At 40.4% G+C, this 19,167-nt stretch overlaps 4 protein-coding genes across 4 annotated transcripts; 1 reads left to right on the top strand and 3 right to left on the bottom strand.

Moving 5' to 3' along the window:
- Positions 1 to 77: 77 nt before the first annotated feature.
- Positions 78 to 5,940, top strand: upb1 (ureidopropionase, beta). The gene is made up of 10 exons (XM_062417603.1): positions 78 to 258; positions 1,318 to 1,489; positions 1,587 to 1,674; positions 1,749 to 1,843; positions 1,920 to 2,078; positions 2,159 to 2,328; positions 2,741 to 2,822; positions 4,734 to 4,776; positions 5,280 to 5,434; positions 5,567 to 5,940. The coding sequence occupies exons 1-10, from the start codon at positions 155 to 157 to the stop codon at positions 5,648 to 5,650; spliced, it is 1,152 nt and encodes a 383-aa protein (XP_062273587.1). The 5' UTR covers positions 78 to 154; the 3' UTR covers positions 5,651 to 5,940.
- Positions 5,941 to 6,320: 380 nt separating this feature from the next.
- On the bottom strand, positions 6,321 to 10,575 carry gucd1 (guanylyl cyclase domain containing 1). The gene is made up of 6 exons (XM_062417604.1): positions 10,243 to 10,575; positions 10,005 to 10,089; positions 9,207 to 9,372; positions 9,013 to 9,104; positions 8,678 to 8,919; positions 6,321 to 7,173 (listed from the first exon to the last, which is right to left on the bottom strand). The coding sequence occupies exons 1-6, from the start codon at positions 10,247 to 10,249 to the stop codon at positions 7,082 to 7,084; spliced, it is 684 nt and encodes a 227-aa protein (XP_062273588.1). The 5' UTR covers positions 10,250 to 10,575; the 3' UTR covers positions 6,321 to 7,081.
- Positions 10,576 to 10,837: 262 nt separating this feature from the next.
- On the bottom strand, positions 10,838 to 14,849 carry p2rx4b (purinergic receptor P2X, ligand-gated ion channel, 4b). The gene is made up of 12 exons (XM_062417080.1): positions 14,707 to 14,849; positions 14,450 to 14,597; positions 14,233 to 14,304; positions 12,449 to 12,521; positions 12,261 to 12,357; positions 12,101 to 12,181; positions 11,837 to 11,978; positions 11,576 to 11,712; positions 11,402 to 11,495; positions 11,235 to 11,300; positions 11,020 to 11,124; positions 10,838 to 10,876 (listed from the first exon to the last, which is right to left on the bottom strand). The coding sequence occupies exons 1-12, from the start codon at positions 14,847 to 14,849 to the stop codon at positions 10,838 to 10,840; spliced, it is 1,197 nt and encodes a 398-aa protein (XP_062273064.1).
- Positions 14,850 to 16,014: 1,165 nt separating this feature from the next.
- On the bottom strand, positions 16,015 to 19,088 carry zbtb26 (zinc finger and BTB domain containing 26). The gene is made up of 2 exons (XM_062417982.1): positions 18,970 to 19,088; positions 16,015 to 18,143 (listed from the first exon to the last, which is right to left on the bottom strand). The coding sequence occupies exon 2, from the start codon at positions 18,113 to 18,115 to the stop codon at positions 16,802 to 16,804; it is 1,314 nt and encodes a 437-aa protein (XP_062273966.1). The 5' UTR covers positions 18,116 to 18,143; positions 18,970 to 19,088; the 3' UTR covers positions 16,015 to 16,801.
- Positions 19,089 to 19,167: the final 79 nt, after the last annotated feature.

Below are 19,167 nucleotides of genomic sequence, written 5' to 3'. Positions count from 1 at the left end.
GGTGGGTTCCCCTTTCCAAACATCTGGCGTCACAGTAACGTTAGAACAAGCAGGATTATATAACGTGCGTGATAGATAAACGCACACTGACAGAAAGTGAGCTCTTGCTGCCTTGAAGCCGAACACCTGAAGAAAAAAAAAAAAACCCGCAGAGATGTCCGCATGTGAGTTTGAATCTCTGGAGAAGAGTCTGGAGAGTCACCTGCCTGAAGCCGAGCTGGCAGAGGTGAAACGCATCTTATTCGGAAAGGAAACAACGTGAGTCTGTGTTTGATCATAGAACTTCTTTTAAAAAGTGTAACATTTGTCCACTGCATTTGTCCTGGTAAATTATTATCCTGCTGAGTGGACTTTGTCCGAGCCGCAGTGAATCTCACACAACCTTTTAAACAGTTTAACCACCAAAAAAAGATAACTCTATTATAATTCGGCTGTAAAAAAAAAAAGAAAATGTTTACAATGTGTGTCAGAGTTGAACTCAGAGTAGTATACAGCAAATGATTTACAGCTGATAATGTTGTATGTATAGGATATAGGATGACTTGTACTGTGATTTCATTTGCACATTTCCAGTTAGTAAGTGAGAATAATAAACTAAAGAAGAAGGAAAAACTCATTTATAATAATAATAATAGTCTGTGTGTTTTATTCAGATAAATCTCTGTCACTGAGTGTATGAGGTTCAGGATCTCTGCACTGCTCAATATTGACTCAAAGACAAGGCCTCAGCAGTACTAGACCTTGGGCAGCACCACAGAAGCACAATATAAACTAATATGTGAACTTTTTACCTGCTCTGTTTCTTCACCTGACGTGTTGTAGAGGTCCTAAAGTTAAAAGTTTTCCAATTTTAGCTACAGGTTGCATATTGCTAAATAAATGTGTCCTTAAGATATCAAAAAAACTACCTTTTTAATTATGAAGTATCATTCAATTATAAGCAGCATGTCAGCCTCTGAGTTCAGAATAGGAGATATCGGGCATTTCTGACTGTGAAGTAAACACTACAATTGATTCAGCTCATTTAAAAGGAGCGGGAACATTATTTAACTACTCCAAATAAAGTAGTTATTTAAGTGAACACTCTAACTCAGAATAAAGGGAGGTTTTCCTGTTTTGCCGACACTGTGTTCATAATTCAGACATAATGTACAGTGAGTGAAACCAACAGGGGGGGTCAGTAGGTGCCCACAACTCCGTTTTTTTTGCCCTGGGGCCTCCTTGCATGTTAATCCGGCCTTGTTGACAATCATTATTTTAACATTGTGCTCAGTTATTAGACGGAATCTACGCTTATGAACCTCTTCTGTGTTACAGGAATTTGGATCTCCCAACATGTGCTGTGGAGGCTGCGTCCGAGCGTTACTTTGAGCTGAGGGGTTACAGGTTTGAAGCTACCCAGGAACAACTGAGGCCACCCAGAAGGATCCGTGTGGGACTCGTCCAGCATCGCATTGTTCTGCCCACCGATGCCCCCATCCTTGACCAGGTCAGGACTCGTATTACTTGCCAGAAAAAAAAACAACACATAAAAAACCTGTAAGGTGAAAGCTAACACCCTGCTTGTGTCTCCCCCCCCCCCACAGATCAATGCCATGCACAGCCGGATTGGTGAAATTGTGGAGGTGGCAGCCATGTGTGGTGTAAACATCGTCTGCTTTCAGGAGACCTGGAGTGAGTGCTATCATGAGTTCAGACTTCAATTGTAAAATGATGTATGAGACTGACCCGCCTTCTGTTTTCCACAGCCATGCCCTTTGCTTTCTGCACCCGTGAGAAAGAACCATGGACAGAGTTTGCAGAGCCTGCTGAAGAAGGAAACACCACACGTTTCTGCCAAGAGGTGACTCCATAGAAGTCTTGACACAGTGCAATGACTGCAGCACACAAGCCTAATCCTACTATCTTTCTGTCTCTAGCTGGCCAAAAAGTACAACATGGTCATTGTTTCCCCAATTCTGGAACGGGACGAGATGCACAGCACTCTGTGGAACACGGCAGTGGTGATCTCCAACTCTGGAAATGTGCTGGGAAAGAGCAGGAAGCACCATATTCCCAGGATTGGAGACTTTAATGAGGTCAATACATGATCACCTGTACATGAATCATTTCACCTGAGTAGAATTAGACAAACTAATATGTTTTTCTTTATACTCAGTCTACATATTATATGGAGGGTGACACTGGTCACACAGTGTTCCAGACGCAGTTCGGGAAGATAGCTGTGAATATCTGCTATGGGCGTCATCACCCTCTCAACTGGTTCATGTACAGTATGAATGGAGCTGAGATCATCTTCAACCCCTCGGCTACCGTTGGAGCTCTGAGGTAGGAGACTAAATGTAGTGATTATTCCTGTGCTGGAATATTACCACATGTTTTCTCTGTTTTAATTGGATTGAAGAGCTTCTTTCAGGAATATAGCACTATATCCAGGCTGTGTTGAAGACAGGGTATCTACACAGGTTAACAAAGCAGGAACCACCTGCATACCCGTATCATGTTAACTGATAATGTGCTGACTTTGTGCATATTACCAAAATTCCATAAATTCCCACAAACCAATCGCTGCACAGTGATTCTGGTACTTTTTGGGATCCTGGTGGTCCATGGTCCTGACACCGTTGTCCACTTTGCCCAGTTGGGAGCTCCAGCCTCGATTTATATGATGCAATACATAAGTATTAGTATCAGTTGTTATTCATGCAGCAATACTAATGTTATGTCTTTTTTTCCACAGTGAGCCCATGTGGCCAATAGAAGCCAGGAATGCAGCAATAGCTAACCACTGTTTTACTTGCGCAATCAACCGTGTCGGGACGGTAAGTCAGTTTAAAGACACACACATACTGTATGTTTATGATACATGACATTTAAATGTAGGGCAGCAGCTTGGACTTTAGGAATGCTAAAGGTCCTGATTCCTACATGTCATAGTCATACTATTTCCATTTCATCAATCAATCAATCAATCAATCTTTATTTGTATAGCGCCAAATCACAACAAAGTTATCTCAAGGCACTTTACACATAGAGCAGGTTCTAAACCGTACTCTTCAAGTTTTAATTTATAAAGAGACCCAACATTCCCACATGAGCAAGCATTTAGCGACAATGGCAAGAAAAAACTCCCTTTTAACAGGAAGAAACCTCAGGCAGAACCAGGCTCAAAGTGGGCGGCCATCTGCCTCGACCGGTTGGGGTAGAGGGGAGAGAGAGGAAGAATAGGAGAGAGAGAGAGTAGCACATTGAAAATAAACATTGAAACTAGAAGGTCCGGGACTGGAATCTGTCATCCGGACGTCTACAGGCCCAGATTGCCTGTGAGATGAGAAAGCACAGACAACTCCGGGGAAGAAGTGTAGGTTACTGAATGCATTAATAGTACATGAATGTTATTGGATATAGATGGATGGATAGAGAGAGAGAGAGAGGAGGAAAGAGGAGCTCAGTGCATCATGGAGGTAGGAGTCCCCCGGCAGTCTAAGCCTATAGCAGCATAAACTAGGAGCTTGCTAACTATAAGCTCTATCAAAAAGGAAAGTTTTAAGCCTACTCTTAAAAGTAGAGAGGGTGTCTGCCCTCCGGACCGAATCTGGGAGATGGTTCCACAGGAGAGGAGCCTGATAACTGAAGGCTCTGCCTCCCATTCTACTTTTAGAGATACTAGGTACCACAAGTAGGCCTGCGTTCTGGGAGCGCAGTGTTCTGGTAGGTACATAAGGTACTATGAGCTCTTTAAGGTATGATGGAGCCTGACCAGTAAGAGCTTTAAAAGTGAGGAGAAGGATTTTAAATTCTATTCTTGATTTTATGGGAAGCCAATGCAGTGAAGCTAAAATAGGAGTAATGTGATCTCTCTTTCTAGTTTTTGTCAGAACGCGTGCAGCTGCATTCTGGACCAGTTGGAGAGTCTTTAGAGACTTGTTAGGGCAGCCTGATAATAATGAATTACAATAATCCAGCCTAGAAGTAACAAATGCATGGATTAGTTTTTCAGCATCATTTTGAGACAGAATATGTCTGATTTTTGAAATGTTACGCAGATGAAAATAGGCAGACCTTGAAATTTGTTTTATGTGGGAATTAAAGGACAGATCCTGGTCAAATATAACTCCTAGGTTCCTTACAGTAGTACTGGAGGCCAAAGTAAAGCCATCCAGAGTAGTTATATCATTAGATAATGTGTTTCTGAGGTGTTTAGGGCCAAGCACAATAACTTCAGTTTTTTCTGAGTTTAACAGCAGGAAGTTACAGGTCATCCAGGCCTTTATGTCCTTGATGCATGTTTGTAGTTTAGTTAACTGGTTGATTTCATTAGGCTTTATTGATAGATATAATTGAGTATCATCTGCATAACAATGAAAATTTATTGAGTGTTTCCGAATAATATTTCCTAAAGGAAGCATATATAAGGAGAATAGTATTGGTCCAAGCACTGAACCCTGAGGAACACCATGTCTAACTTTTGTTTGCATGGAGGATTTATCATTAACATTTACAAACTGAAATCTATCTGACAGATTTATTCATAAAAAGTGATGAGTGTTTTTCTATGTAAATACAACATAAATTGAGATTTAAAAAAAAGAAGCTAAGCAAAGAAAGCAGGCCCCTTATAACAATGTTGATGGTTAAATATATCATACACTCATTAAAAAATGTTTCAGTGACCACTTCACATTCACAACTTATCTTTTCTGACTTAATGTACATCTTTATCTTTCACACAGGAGCATTTCAAAAGTGAATTCACTTCTGGTGATGGAAAAAAAGGTAAAAGATTTACTTCCTACAAACTGAGAGAGTTAGAATCGTTTTCATGTAACGTCTTTCACTTGTAAAGTGAATGTTAGTTTAATCTCAATTTACATCAGTACGTTTATTTTTAAGGACCTCAATGTTGCACAAAGCTAACACACATAATCCTGCAGTCCCATGAAATGTTTTTTTTATGCAGTCTGACTGTAAAATGAAGCTGCAGCTGTTTGTTAGTTTTATTAATTGGACACAAGCACACAGGAAATGATGGGACTTGATAACCATGGAATGCAGAATGCAGTTAACCAAAGACTTACGTGTGTATTACAACAGAGAAAACCCGACTCAGAACCATGAATCTATTTAATTTATGTCAGAAATAAATATAACTAGTCTACATTTTTTCATTTACTTTCCTAGTCGGTCAGGTTTGGTCTCACATACAGTGAATATCTGTCATTGGCTCTGGGTGAATTATTTGAGGAGCAGTTACACACGGCTCTCTTTGTTTTCCGCAGCTCACCACGACTTCGGACACTTCTATGGATCCAGTTATGTGGCGGGTCCCGACGGCAGCCGCACCCCGGGGCTCTCAAGAACCCGTGACGGACTCCTGGTGGTGGAAATGGATCTCAACCTGAACCGACAAATCAGCGACAAATGGAGTTTTAAGGTAAATGAACACATTTTGACCAACCTCTATCGGGAGAGTTATGCTTGTTTGTTCCTGCAGTAATTGAATGCTTGTATGTATTTTAATATGTTCTCTTGTCATACTGTGTGTACTTGTTTTGTGTGCCTGCAGATGACTGGGAGATACACTGAGTACGCAGAGGAGCTTACAAAGGCTACCAGGCATGACTTCAAACCTAAAATAGTGAAGGAGTAGATGATATTCCACATTAATCCAGTAGATTTACTGCAGTACCTTTGAATATGTTACACACTAAGCTCAGTTATTTTAATTTCATTGACATTTTGTGCTCAGTATATTCTGTCATAATGATATAGTTGTCTGTGATTGGTTCAGATTTGTCATCTTACAATAAAAAATAAAAAAAGATCTGGTTTATTTCCCTCTACCAAAACATGACAAGTGTGTGTAAGTGCCTCATTAAATACACATGAACCAGAAAAATGAGAATAATAAGTGTCATGTTCAAATATTTTTTAATTACAACATATAATAAATGCAGCTCTATGTTTAAGAAAAAATAAAGTTTAAAATATCCTATTTGTTCACACCAACACCAGCCCAGCCAGAAAGAAATCACTTTCACTTTCCACTCACGTATTCAGAACAAACAAAATTCATGGTAAAATGTTTTAATTTAAATAACACAGAATGATGTCTGTATGAAAAGCATAGTGCAAAAAACTTAATACCAAAGTGTGGAAAAAAAACAAAAACTTGAGTAATGAGGAAATTGAACTATTCTTTGCTGCTTTCAAACAGAACACGGCTGAGTCAGAGCTACACCTTTGTTCTGTCACATGATCAAAACAGTGGAACATCTAGCATCACCAGAACACACAATGTTTGTTTTTCATGTTTCTGCAGGCAGATTCAGTCCCATAGATAAGACTATGGAGTATTGCATTGAACTAGTTTTGTCATTTTAAGCGCATGTCACACTTTAGGGCGTTAATTACCTGAGACGTTCAAAAGCACGACTACTTCCTTAGTTCCCTGTTCAAATAATCACGTGAATAAAAAAAGTGACGGAGAGGTGAGTTAGGAGGATATCTTTAAAAAAAGGCAAGTAGAGGTGAAGCTGGTGGCTACGAATGAGCCCCTTCTGACGTCAACACCTGACACACAACAAATAAAGGGGGGATCTACAAAATGTTGTCAGCCCTGAATTATGTGCACCGTAGTTCCTGGTAAGTCTTATTCTAAGTCATAATAATTCCCACAATTCATCCATTTTTAGTCTGAAATACTCTGTTCATAGTTTGAGATTTCAGTCGGTGAGTATTCATTAAAACTCAACAAAAAACATGATGAAATTATCTATTAATCTAAAAGAAAAACATACAAAAATAAACAATTCAACATAAATGTGTCAAACCTTCCAACTGTTAATCCTTCACATGTCAAGTAGTGTGGGCTGTATAATGGAGAACGAGGGTGGTGACTATGCAGCTAAGTGTTTGTCATGTGAGCAGTTGGACTCATTAGCACCGGAGAGGATGGCCCTGGGTGGGGCGAGGGGCCTATGACGACAGGAGCCACTAGTCCAGGACCTGCGTTAATGATGTCACTATTAGAATAATGAGCCAGGAGGAGCGACGTCCGAATTCGTGTATCCGCTGTCCATCAGCTCTCCTTAAAGATGAACAGGATGTCCTCGTCCGTCCCGTAACTCCGCCGAGCCTCCTCGAAGTTACCGACGCTGGTGCAGCACACCCCTGAATCACACAGACACATAGAAGACGCTCGTTGTAAACCAACAGTCTGGGGATTATAGCTGTTGAAGTATCATCAAATACTTTTTCTCTATTTTTGTGCCATGAATTTGATTTTGTTTTTGTTTTGATTGGCTTGGATTTGGATTTGTTTGACCAACAGCCGGTTAGTTTAGCCGAGCCTAAAAACAAGAAACAGTGGGAAACAACTAGTCGAGCTCTGTCCAAAAGTGTCCAAAAGAAACATCATGATGTGGTTTTACACTCTTTATGGGTCAATGACGTATAAGGATTTAGAACAACTCAATTGTAGAATAATAAAAACAAGCATATCTAATGCAGTAGTTCAAACATTCAGAATGTTGTGTAACTGAAGCTCCATATTATACATTTGAAATTAAGTGATTTTAGTGGGTTTTTCAAGATTAATTGGCACTGGCCTTAAAAAGAGTCATGTGGTGCGACCATGATTCATCTTGAAATAAATTAATATACTTAACACGCTTCACATCTTTTTTTTTTTTTACAAGTTTTCAGTAATATAAAGTGTATGGAAACAAAGTATTTGCATTTTTTTTTTTTTAAATCTTTGTAAATGATGGTCTTTTATTTATATAAGACATTTCAAGATGAATCATGGTCGCACCAAATGACTTTTTTTTTCAGGCCAGTGCCAATTAATCTTGAAAAACCCACTAAAATCACTTTCAAATTGTAATATGAATTGTCAGGTACACAACATTCTGAATGTTTGAACTACTGCATTAGATATGCTTGTTTTTATTATTTAAAATTGAGTTGTTGAAAATCCTTATAAGTCATTGACCCTTATATGTTAGACTATCTGTTAGCTGGACACAGTAACTTCCTGGAGTTTTTGCTGTTTGCCTGACAAACCTCATGGCTCCTGTCCAACAAACATTCTGGTAATGTTTTGTTTTTTTAAACATGGATTTAATGAGGTATGACGTGTTAATTAGTGATTCACATAGGTGCTACAACGTGGATTCTGTTACCTTTGGACAGAGTCAGGCTAGTTTTTTACCTGTTAAGCTGAGTTAAAGAGCTACGCAGCTATAGCTTCAGAATGAAATGACAGACGGAGGAGTTGAATCAATAAGTAAATAAATTAAAAGTAGGTAAATAAAACGTACAGTAAATTGAATATTACTTAACAAAATGGACTAAAATATGCTCTACTGTAGCGCTACAACTAACAATTAGTTCCACAATTGATCACAGTCTATAAAATGTTAGAAAATCCTCCTTTTTTGTTTGAAATGCAGAAATTTCTTGAACTTCAGAAACTGAAAACATTCATGCTGAATAAAAGATGATGAATTAATTGTTAATTCGTTATCTATTTATATGTTGAAAATGATGTTCTTTTCTATTACCTGTGCCAAAACTATTTATTTTTGACTCTTTGATATTGTGACTGTTTTCTTGTTCAAATAAAAATAAGAAATATTTCTGCTTGTGTCTCAGACATATGTAGATTACTCACGGTCAGAATACGCTGGGTTATTGTAGAAAATGCAGCCTGTGGTCCTGTTGAAGCCACACACGACCACAAAATGACCCTGGTACTCGGGTTTCCTGCAGAAACACTTCTGACCCACAGGCAGGAAGCAGCAGTATTTGACAGGTGAGGCGCAGAGTTCACACGTCAAGACGACAGCATTGACTAACACTATGGCAACGTGACCCTGCTCCAGGTGAGACTGGATTTCCTGAACTGTCACAGAGCTATAGGCAGACAAATAGAAATGCATGTCAGTGTTTGGTGCATATTGTCCAGAGCAAAAACTTGTCGAATAATAAAGAACGAAAAAGACTCACCATTTCTTCACCACAACACTTTTGGTTTCTGCTTTAAGGAAGAGCTCATTCACTCTGTCTTCTTCAGTATCAAAATGCTTCTTATAAAAGGACTGCAAACCACAGCAGAAACAACACAAACACAGATTAAAAATGATTGTGATCTTGTTCAGAATGACTGGGCTGATAAATATATGCTTGACTCAGCAAACTACCTGATTCCTAAAGCCCTTGTCAACACCCAGAGTCTGTGTGCAAAAGCAGTGTTTGATTCCTAGATGGCACATGAGGTAGGCCAGATCAATAGTCCACACGCTCTCCGTCAGTTTCAGCTCCCAGCATGCTCTCTGAAACTCCTCATCACTGACTGGGTGGAGGTACCTGCAAAGGTTAGACACAGTTAGAGACACACTAGACTCAACACCAACATTACCCTTTAAAAATGACATCACTACTTTCTGTCCTTAGTTTTCAAAAACAAAATGATTCACTCTTTAAAAGGTGGGATTTTATTCATGTATATCTCAAAGTTATTAGATAATTTTAAAGGATAGATTAACTATTTTTCAAGTCTTAAAACAGTCAGGTGTCCAAATGAACATTAAAACTCACTGAGCTTTCAACGTAAGTGATGGGAGTAAAAATCCACAGTGTGTCCACATCTAAAAGTAGATGTGAAGCTTATATGAGGCTTCATCAGTGTGAGTTAGTCATATCAAGTGGATATCTGCCACCTTTACAGTCTTTTTAGCATCAAAGTTTCCCTGTTGAGCTGTGGTGGAAGTATAGTAACAAAAAGACTTTGGCACTAAAAACACTGTAACACTGAACATATCTACTTGATGTTTCATATTAGCTTCAGATCAACTTTTAAATACATTTTTGCACAGAAGAAGGTTAAGTGGATTTACATTGTAAGTGCATATGAAATGATCTTCTAATGATCAGTATGAACAGGACCGTATGACTTCATTTGACATACATACAATGCAAAACTTATGTTGTGCACTTACTTCAGCACCATCCTGGAGCAGGCTAACCCACAGTCCCAGTGGTACAGCTGCCGAATGACAGGTACATTCAGCAGGACAGCATCCTCTGAGAAAAGCCAAGCTGTTATTACATTTTAAATTACTCTTTAACTGTATTAAAACAACCTACACGTGGCACTAAGACGAGTAGCACACCGCACAGCACAACTTAGCTGAGCTCAGTGTGTTGTTGTTGTTGACATGTCTCTGTGTCACTCACCTGTCATTATGTTGACTTCTTTTTTTTTTAGCAGACAGCGGCCCACTAGCTCGGTAACTCAGTACGAGCTGCTCAGTCCTGTTTACAGCATTGAAAGCGGGGTTTGCTTTCCCTCATCGGTGCTAACTATAAGCAACGAGCTGCCCAACTGCAACTTTAGCTGTCAGGCTAACAGCTTTAACAAGGCTGTCTGTCTGCAGGTTCACACGACGACGCACAACACGGCTGCTACACATACAGAGGTTACTTAACTGAACAAATACTGATTAAAAGTTGGGGGAAAAAAATCTATTTTAAGCAAGATTCTGTGTGTATCTGTGAAGCTGCAGCTGTTCTGCCTTCCTTCTCTGTTGTTTGTTAGCACACTGAAAAGCCACTGGTGTTTGGTATGTAGTCATTAAAGTGATGCTGCCCCCTAACGGTGAGGAGGAGTCATCGTCCATTGACACTGCACAGAAAGTTTCATATCCTTTACGTGTACACATTTAAGTTTTATTGAAGAATTCACATGATGTTGTAAATCTCTGTTTTCATGATGATTCCGAGCAAGTCCAGATAACAGCGGGAAAATGATTTCCATGTTGAGGTGACCATCCTAATCAGTTGTTCCATAGGTGGTGCCCTGTAACACAGTCTGTGTTGTAAAAAAATATGAAGAAACACATTTAATACGAAGTAATGATTGAGCCAATGTAGGCAACATTTATTTCAATATTAATAACAGCCAGTGGTGATGAATGCAAAATGAATCCTGAAATTAAAGGATCAACCACTCACTGGTTCATTTTCAGCATCCTCACTCAGATATGTAACTTTGTGTTTGCTGTAAATATCGCTCTTCCTCGTGCACGTCAGCATGAACCAGTCAGCAACTATAGGCACCTGAAAAAATAGGTGAAATGCAATTTGGTGGGTAATGTGATTTTTTCCAGGAACATGGCAACATCATCTTTAACCCAGGAAACCTGTGCAGGACTGAACAAGCTGCATACCAAACTGAGGAATGACAACGCTGCTCCCAAGTTCACTATGGTTGGTACAATTCCAAATCTTCCTGCCTGCAAGAAAAAAAAAACAAAAGCCCATCTAGTGTCACCTTAAAGTGATCACACACATTTTTATGAAGTCATTGCAATCACAACATTGATTAATGCCTCACGGTTCCATGAACAATGACGTCAAACCGGATCCCGAACGCTTTGATCAAGGTTCTAGTCTCCTTTCCATCTGGGGTCTTGTAGTATTTGGCGAACCTGCAAAGCAATGTTTGTTTAACCAGTTTTGCCATCTTCATTCCAATTTATTAATAAGGCTGAGTCAAATATAGCTTCACCTGAAGTTAAATCCAGGAGCCACATTATTGACAGGATTTTTGTTGTCCAGCCTGCGGAAGGTGTACTTTGGGTTACATGGCCCTGACCACAAGTCCAGGTCACAGCTCCAGTCAATAACAATACCGAGGACGCCACCCTTTGGAAACATTGAAAAACCCCTGAAAACTAAACTCTTTATTCACATTTTTGTTTTATAAAGGGTTACATTTTGACCACTTGTGTGAGATCTGACTACTGTAAGCGTTAAATTATCGGTGTACCTTCACAGCCATGTCCTGAAAGTCCTCTCCAGCCTCTGTAGCGATGTTTTTGAGGCGGAATATGGGACAGTCTGGGTCTGTTGCACGGTTGAACTCACACCTCTTCAGATATGAGGAGTTAATATGTTGAAATATGTTTTTTCTGGAGGAGGAAGGAGGATTCGCGCTTGATATAATGACACACAATAAAACAGCATGTTTGCATATACTACACTGATAAGATTAAGTCTTTCTCATCTTTGTTTTACATTCAGAAACACTGACTTGTGAACATTGAACTTGGGGTAGGTCACACTGTTTTTGATCAACACTGTGAAGTTTTCTGCTGCAGCCAGCAATGCACGTCTGTGGGAGAAGCAGCATTATCAAAGTCTTATCTACTGTATGAACACATATATAACACTAGCATTGCACATTTTCTTACTCGGGCAGCTTGGTGTCTATTTCAAGAGGACACCATGATAACACATCACAGGTCCGGACAGTTGTGGAGTAGTTTTCACACAGTCCCGTCTGTATACCTGGGTGGAAAACATGCATGCTATTTTATGATATATAGCTGATCTATCAACACATATCAGTGGGATGCCAGCCCGTGAGGGAGGGCCCTACCGTTTCTTCGGGGGTCGGCGTATCCCACGGTGCAGTCACAATCATCCTTGCAAATAGTTGATGGATTTGGAAGCTGGAGGAGAAGTCACCGATGTTAAACGTGTCATCTCTTCCCATTATGGACATGAGCTTTAGTTCTATGACTTTTCCTTAACTTTACACAACTAAAGAGTATCTGTGACCTGCCAGTTTGATGATTTCGTGACAAAAAACACAATGAAATTTCACATCCTGTGAGAATCCTGAATGACCACTTTTTCCTCATTTCTTACACATCCCTGCATGGAGGTCAGAATTCACTTTAGTGTGCCAGTGCTGATACACAACTTTGGCAGGTTGTAATGTAATGTAAAAGAACTAATTCGACAGAGTGCCGAGTCACTAGTGCTCAAAATGAATGGGCCTTTTTCACAGCAGATATTTTCACTTGTCATAAAAAAAGCATGGGTGTAATTACCACCGTTAACGATGGCTCTGTTCCATGGAAGTCTATCAGCATACAAGATAACACTGCTGGAACAGGTGGAGCTTATTAGTATAATGCTATTTGCACATAATCACTTATTATCATAAAGTGCAGCTGAAGCTAAACGGTATGACATTAGTAGTACTGGACAATTTTTTTTCATTTCTGACCTGATGATGGCGCTAGATCAGTCATTCATTTTACATTTTTGTTTTGTTTATTTCACTGGTGTACTGGCTGACAGGCTCACATTTGTTCCAAAAAAGACTTGCATTTAACCCTTACATACTGTTCAGGTCACATTTGACCCGTTTTGACATGTGACAGCTGTAAAAAACACCTCAAATGTATTTTATACTGAAATTTGATGACTTTTCTTAAAGTGATCCAAAATGCACAAAAATGAAAATAGTTTAAAATGTTATACTTTTGTATAGGTGCTACAAATGTTTGTCCATTGAGGCTGTTCTGGGTCAATTTGACCCGTATCTATTGTTAAGTAAGTTAATGAATAGTTAATAGTTTTAATAAGATAGTAGTTATGAGGATTTCTTTGTATGATGTAGCAGTGAAGACTGATGGCTCTAATGGTTATACAATAAACCCCACACTTCATTTTACCTTTACATAAAATACATTTCCATCATTATTGCTATGTTATATTTTCATGTCTTAGGTAAAATAGGACATGATATTGTGTGATAGGAGATGTTTAGTGGTGTAAAAGCTAAAAAATACACTCTCTCTGCTCTCTGAAACATGAATCAAGGTTTAATCACATTTATTGATCAGTCAGATCAACTATTGATGCTTTCTAAACACATCTGTGGTCCAAATTTGGTATATACACTTTTTATCAAAATTGACCTAGAACATACTGCAAGGGTATAGAATATGGACAGTATGTGAGGGTTAAAGTTACTAGTGCTGAAATTATTAGTTGATTCATTGAAAAAACTGGTTAAGTCAGGTTCAAGTGCACTTTATCTGATTTACAGATATATTAGGGTTTTGACAGTTGGTTGGACAAAGGAAACAATTTGAAGAAGTCACCACTGACGGACATTCTTTTCTACATTTTCTGATGATTGATCAATTCCTAAGAACAATAACTGACAGCTTAACTGATAATGAAAATAATCATTGGTTGCAGGCCTAAAAGTTATATTACAAATTAGAGTTAAACTCTGACATAAATTACCAATACTCCAATTACATGTTTTCAAGTAACACACCATGTTCATCTTACAGTTCTGTGTAAAGATGGTTTAAATCCTAGAATAATAGGATTTCACATCATATAGTATCAGTGACTCACCTCGGGACAGTGTGACTGAATTTGATTGGGTGTGATGACCATATTCGTCAACACAAAGAAAGAGTGATCACTCTGTAAGACAGAAGAGACGCACAAATGTCACAATGCAATTGTGTTGACCATTAAAGATCACAGGTAAGTCAATTCAAAAGTAAAAGAGGGATTGTGACATATGAATGTGTCTGTAATAAAAAAAATAAACCATATGTTTAATAACCTGGGGTGGCATGACAAAATCAGCTACGTCCCAAAAACGTGGTTCCATATCAGATACGTTGGTGAAGGCGAGACCTTTGACTTTGGTGGTGAGAGTACTGATGACAGAGTCTGTGTCCTGGTAGCCCTTACTCATCACACACACATACCTGCATGTTTACAGCAGTATGAAATGTTCAAAAAAACACAATTCAATAACAGCAAGTGGCCATAAAGTCCATTACAAGTCCACCCCATCAAAGCTTTTTTGTTACTTACCCCACAACGTACAGCACCACCAGAAACTGGGTGAATCTGAAGACAAATCCTACCCCTATGCTGGGTATCACCAGGGTTTTTGCCGTTTCATAATCAAACACATAGTGCAGACAGCGCTGACAGCAACCTTTACTCCCGCTCATTGCTGCACCAGTCTCAACAGTGGATGGACTGTAACAGCGATGAGTGAACGTATCTATTCTTATTCAAATCAATGTATTCAAACCCTCTCGCTACACTGGCACGCCTATGACCATCAGCCTGTTTATCTCAGGCCTGTGTGTGTGTGTGTGTGTGTGTTCCCTGTTGTAGTAAACCTGAAGTACATTGTGTGTAAAATGTAGCAGTGATGTTACAGTTCTTGTCTCAAGAGATGTAACACCTGCCAACTGTAGCTGTTGAAGCATGGCCGGATCTACCATACAAGGCAATCTGCTCAAGTGCTCAGGGGACCTTGAGCAGAAAGGGGCCCCTCAATGATTGGAGAAGAAATAAATGCACTTTTTTTTTCTGGCTCCAGAGAAATATGACACAAGCCTGGACTCATTCTTTTGTTGAGTAATCATCGCTTTCAGAAACCTGGTATGTTCAAATGAAATATGATGTTACGATGTTTCCATCCGACAGCAACATTAATCCAGTCGGAGAGTCAATCATGAGACTTCATTTTTTTTTTTTTAAATTATGATTGATTGTTTTCTTTGTCAATTTGATAGTTAGGAAAGTGATGTTTACCTAGCAGGCCACAATGCACTGTGGTTACTTTGTATCAACAAGTGTGTGGGGAAAATGAGCGCGGAGGATGAGATGGTTAGTGGCCGATGACTGGTTCAATGCCTCATATGTGAAAAAAAAAAAAAATCACATGACAGTGAATCACATACCCCACAACTTAAATACACAACACTTTGTTGAAGTTTGTGAGAAGTACATGACAGGAAGATAAACGAATATAGTTTTGACATGCAGATACTGAACTTCTATGTAAGTCCACTTTAATAATCTATTCACCGAGTCTGAAGATAGTGGAGCAAACAGAATAAAAGTTTTTTGTTGAAACAACTCACCACACATCTACATGTCACAGTCAGATAACTTTAAGAGTCTGGCTCCAATGCAAACTCTAACTGACGTGATAAGAAGTTTGTAACACTGAGCCTGCACACTGTCAGGAAGACATTGGTGCTCCCCTCTCTCTCATCTACATGAATAAATACACAACGAATAAGAGCTATGACTGATTTGAAAACTCCAAAGAAATATGTAACAATAGCAACACCAAAATCCTTTAAGAGTCGCTTTTTTTAATATCATAACACACAATGATTTCCATGAACACATGACAGATAAAATGTCACTTTGGTCCAAAAGTACCTCCATTATAGAGTCAGTCTGTTAAAAAAAAGAAAAAAAAAAAGAACCATTTCAGTTCAAATAGACACTTTGGCATCCCATTCGTCACTAAGAGAAAGTGGTGTAGCTTGCCTTCAATAAAATATTAATCTACCCACCTGCCTTCAAGTTTCTTCTAGTGATAAAGTCTGTGTTTTATAATAACACAAGAAAGAAAGAGGCTACACTGAACTGTATACACAATATACAAATGGATATTTCTAATTTTTTTTTCTCCATTGAACAGAATAGACACAAAGACATGTGAATTCATCAATAAAACTAATGATATACAGTCATTATGTTCTGTGTTTCAGTGCTGAATTTTCAAGTACGATATGAAGGCATCTACAATATATTGTAGAAAATTAAAAGTCCACGTAATGAAGCTACAGTGAAATGTCAACCAGGAAAAACTCCTTTTTATATCCGTGTTCTCCAGTTTAAGCCACCGGGCTGACAGTTGGAAGTAAAATCAGCCATCACGTTCAATAAAGCTGAACTGATCTTGTCACAATCGCAGACTTCTCATATAAGGATAAACAAGATCTATGCTTGAGTTTTCGTATAAACTGCGTCAGTTTCTGGAACTGTAAAGTTTAGCCGGACTCATCTGGACAAAGTCTCGCTTGGATGGAAAGTCTGCGTCATACCTAGTAGAGCGGCCGATAGATTTTAACAGATAAAAACAGGCCTAGAAGTTTCATATTTGGCCAAAATCAAAGTCAAGCCCCCCGTCGTGCAAGTTGCCTTCGTTTGCGTTATCAAAGCTGTTCTTCCCGTGGATCTGTTTGAGGTGCTTGCGGAGAACTGGCTTGTGAGCGAACACCATGTCACAGTAGTTACAGCGGTGGGGCTTGTCCCCGCTGTGCAGGTTTAGATGATCCAGTAAAGAACACTTTTGGGTGAAGGTCTTCCCGCAGATTTTACACTGGAAGGGTTTGATGCCGGCGTGGACGCGCATGTGTCGGTGCAGGTTGCCCTTCTGCGTGAAGGTCTTGCCGCACAGGAGGCACATGAACAACTTGTGCATCTTGAGGTGGTTGGCGTAGTTCTCCAGCTGGCGGAAGACCCGGGAGCACTTTGGACACTGGTGGTACCACTGCAGAGGCTTGTCGTAGTTCCTCTGGAACCCGATGTGTTTTTCTGCTGGAGAGGACGGAGGAGGAGGGCTGAGCGGGTATCCGGCCATGCCAGGCGGCACCGCCATCTCACTGCTGCGACTGTCCACGGTGGAGTTGATGAGCGAGTGTTGGGGCTCGGGGGAGTGCAGGGCAGCGGGGGGGCTGGTGGGGAAGTGACCGGTGATGGAATTTTCCGCTACGTCAGACACAGACTCCACCTTTACTATGGTGATGTCACTCTCGACCACGCCCTGCCTTGGACGTCTGTCCAACATCTGGAGAGGGGACTTAGGCTGTATAATGACATCATCATCGTCATCATCATCATCATCACTACTGTTGTGGTCCTCAACCTGCTCCTCCTCTTCCTCCTCCTCCTCCTCCTCCTGATGGACAGTCCGCACTTGCGAGCGCTCTTGTTCTTTTAGGGCCTGAGAGGACAGACCCTCCTCCCTGTTCTCTCGTCTCATCTCTACATCCACCTCCAGCTGCTGCGGAGCCTGCGGTTTGATGAACTTATTTAAGGCCTGAGTGCACTGCTCCACAATGTGGCCCATCTGGAGGAAGCTGGCCACCGTCAGGTAGTGGACCAACTCCAGCTCAGGAAACTCCAGCTGGCCTGTGTAGCAGGACAGCAGCAGCTGCCGGCCCACCTCTGCCTCCTGGATCATAGAGATCTGGACCTCCCTGGAGTCCTGCTGAAGGATGAACTGGTCTCTCAGGAAAGACGAACCAGCAGCAAACACCACCTTGTGACCCGGGACCTCCAGCTGGTTGATGCGCACAGTGACGTCACAGAAGCGTTTCTGGTGACGCAGGAGGTTCATCTTCCGCAGCATGGAGTCCCCAAATGTGGCAAAGCGGAACTGCAAGATCACCTGGTTCTGAGCCATGGTGAACTGGCCGGCAGCAGCAGTGCACCTGTTTGAGACATGAACAGAGACGATCATTTCATCTGATCAGTCGCACACTGGAAACTGTGTGATCTGGATAATTGGTCCATATTTTACTACAGACGCTACATTTACAAACCACTTTAACCAGCTTATAAAGAAGAAAAAATAATATATGTTTATATATATATTTCTCATTATATTATAACACCAGCTCATATTTTAATCACACACATAGTGCTAACATATGACGAACACATGCGTCTATTATAATCATCATCAGCATGACCTCATCCTCATGAGAGCACAGACCCAGACTCGAGAGCACAGACCCAGACTCGTTAGCACTTGTTCTGCTGATAACAATAGAGCACCGTGCAAGCTACTGACACACAACTGTATTCAATAATACTCACTTTCGCTTCAAATTAAATGGCTACATAAACGTCTACATGCTCCAATATTAATAGTGCTGTTAAGTTCCGTCTAAACAACACAATGCAAATGTGACAGATTTGTTTTTGTTGACTGTTTGTTTATTCTTTTTTTCTTAGCATCACCATGAACGCAACAGTAACGTTAGTGGCTTTCATGAGAGGAAAACAGCTCGTCTATATTTCATAATAGAAGAAGAAAAACAACAGAAGAGACAGCCGACAGCGTGTCTCCTACAAACTGACTCTCTGTGCTTCTCGTTAGCGTTAAGCTACATGTCAACAATCAATCACAAATCGCCTCCATATTCCTCTTTGGCCTACTCCCGCCGGGCTGCGGCCCCCCTCCGGACACAGCGACACTGTGGTGACTAGCTGGCTACGTTAGCATGTGTTTGTTCCTGGTTGGAGACGCTTTACCTGGTGTCCGCTGGTAAACAGCCGTGTGTGATGGCTTGTTGTCGGGTGGGACGCTGGCCTGTGTCTGTCTGATGAGAGGGAAGCTGCTCCGGATGCGAAACCAATTTAAAGGAGCAGTACAGTACAGTATTGTACTGTACTGTACCGGGACCACCTCTCATCCACTCTTCAAATACTAACAGGCCCCTGAAGTCCTGA

This window comes from Scomber scombrus, chromosome 4, assembly GCF_963691925.1.
Source record: "Scomber scombrus chromosome 4, fScoSco1.1, whole genome shotgun sequence".
In the NCBI taxonomy this organism is placed as follows: domain Eukaryota; kingdom Metazoa; phylum Chordata; class Actinopteri; order Scombriformes; family Scombridae; genus Scomber; species Scomber scombrus.
The sequence above is the reverse complement of the archived record's forward strand: the minus strand, read 5'-3'. Positions and strand labels throughout refer to the sequence as shown.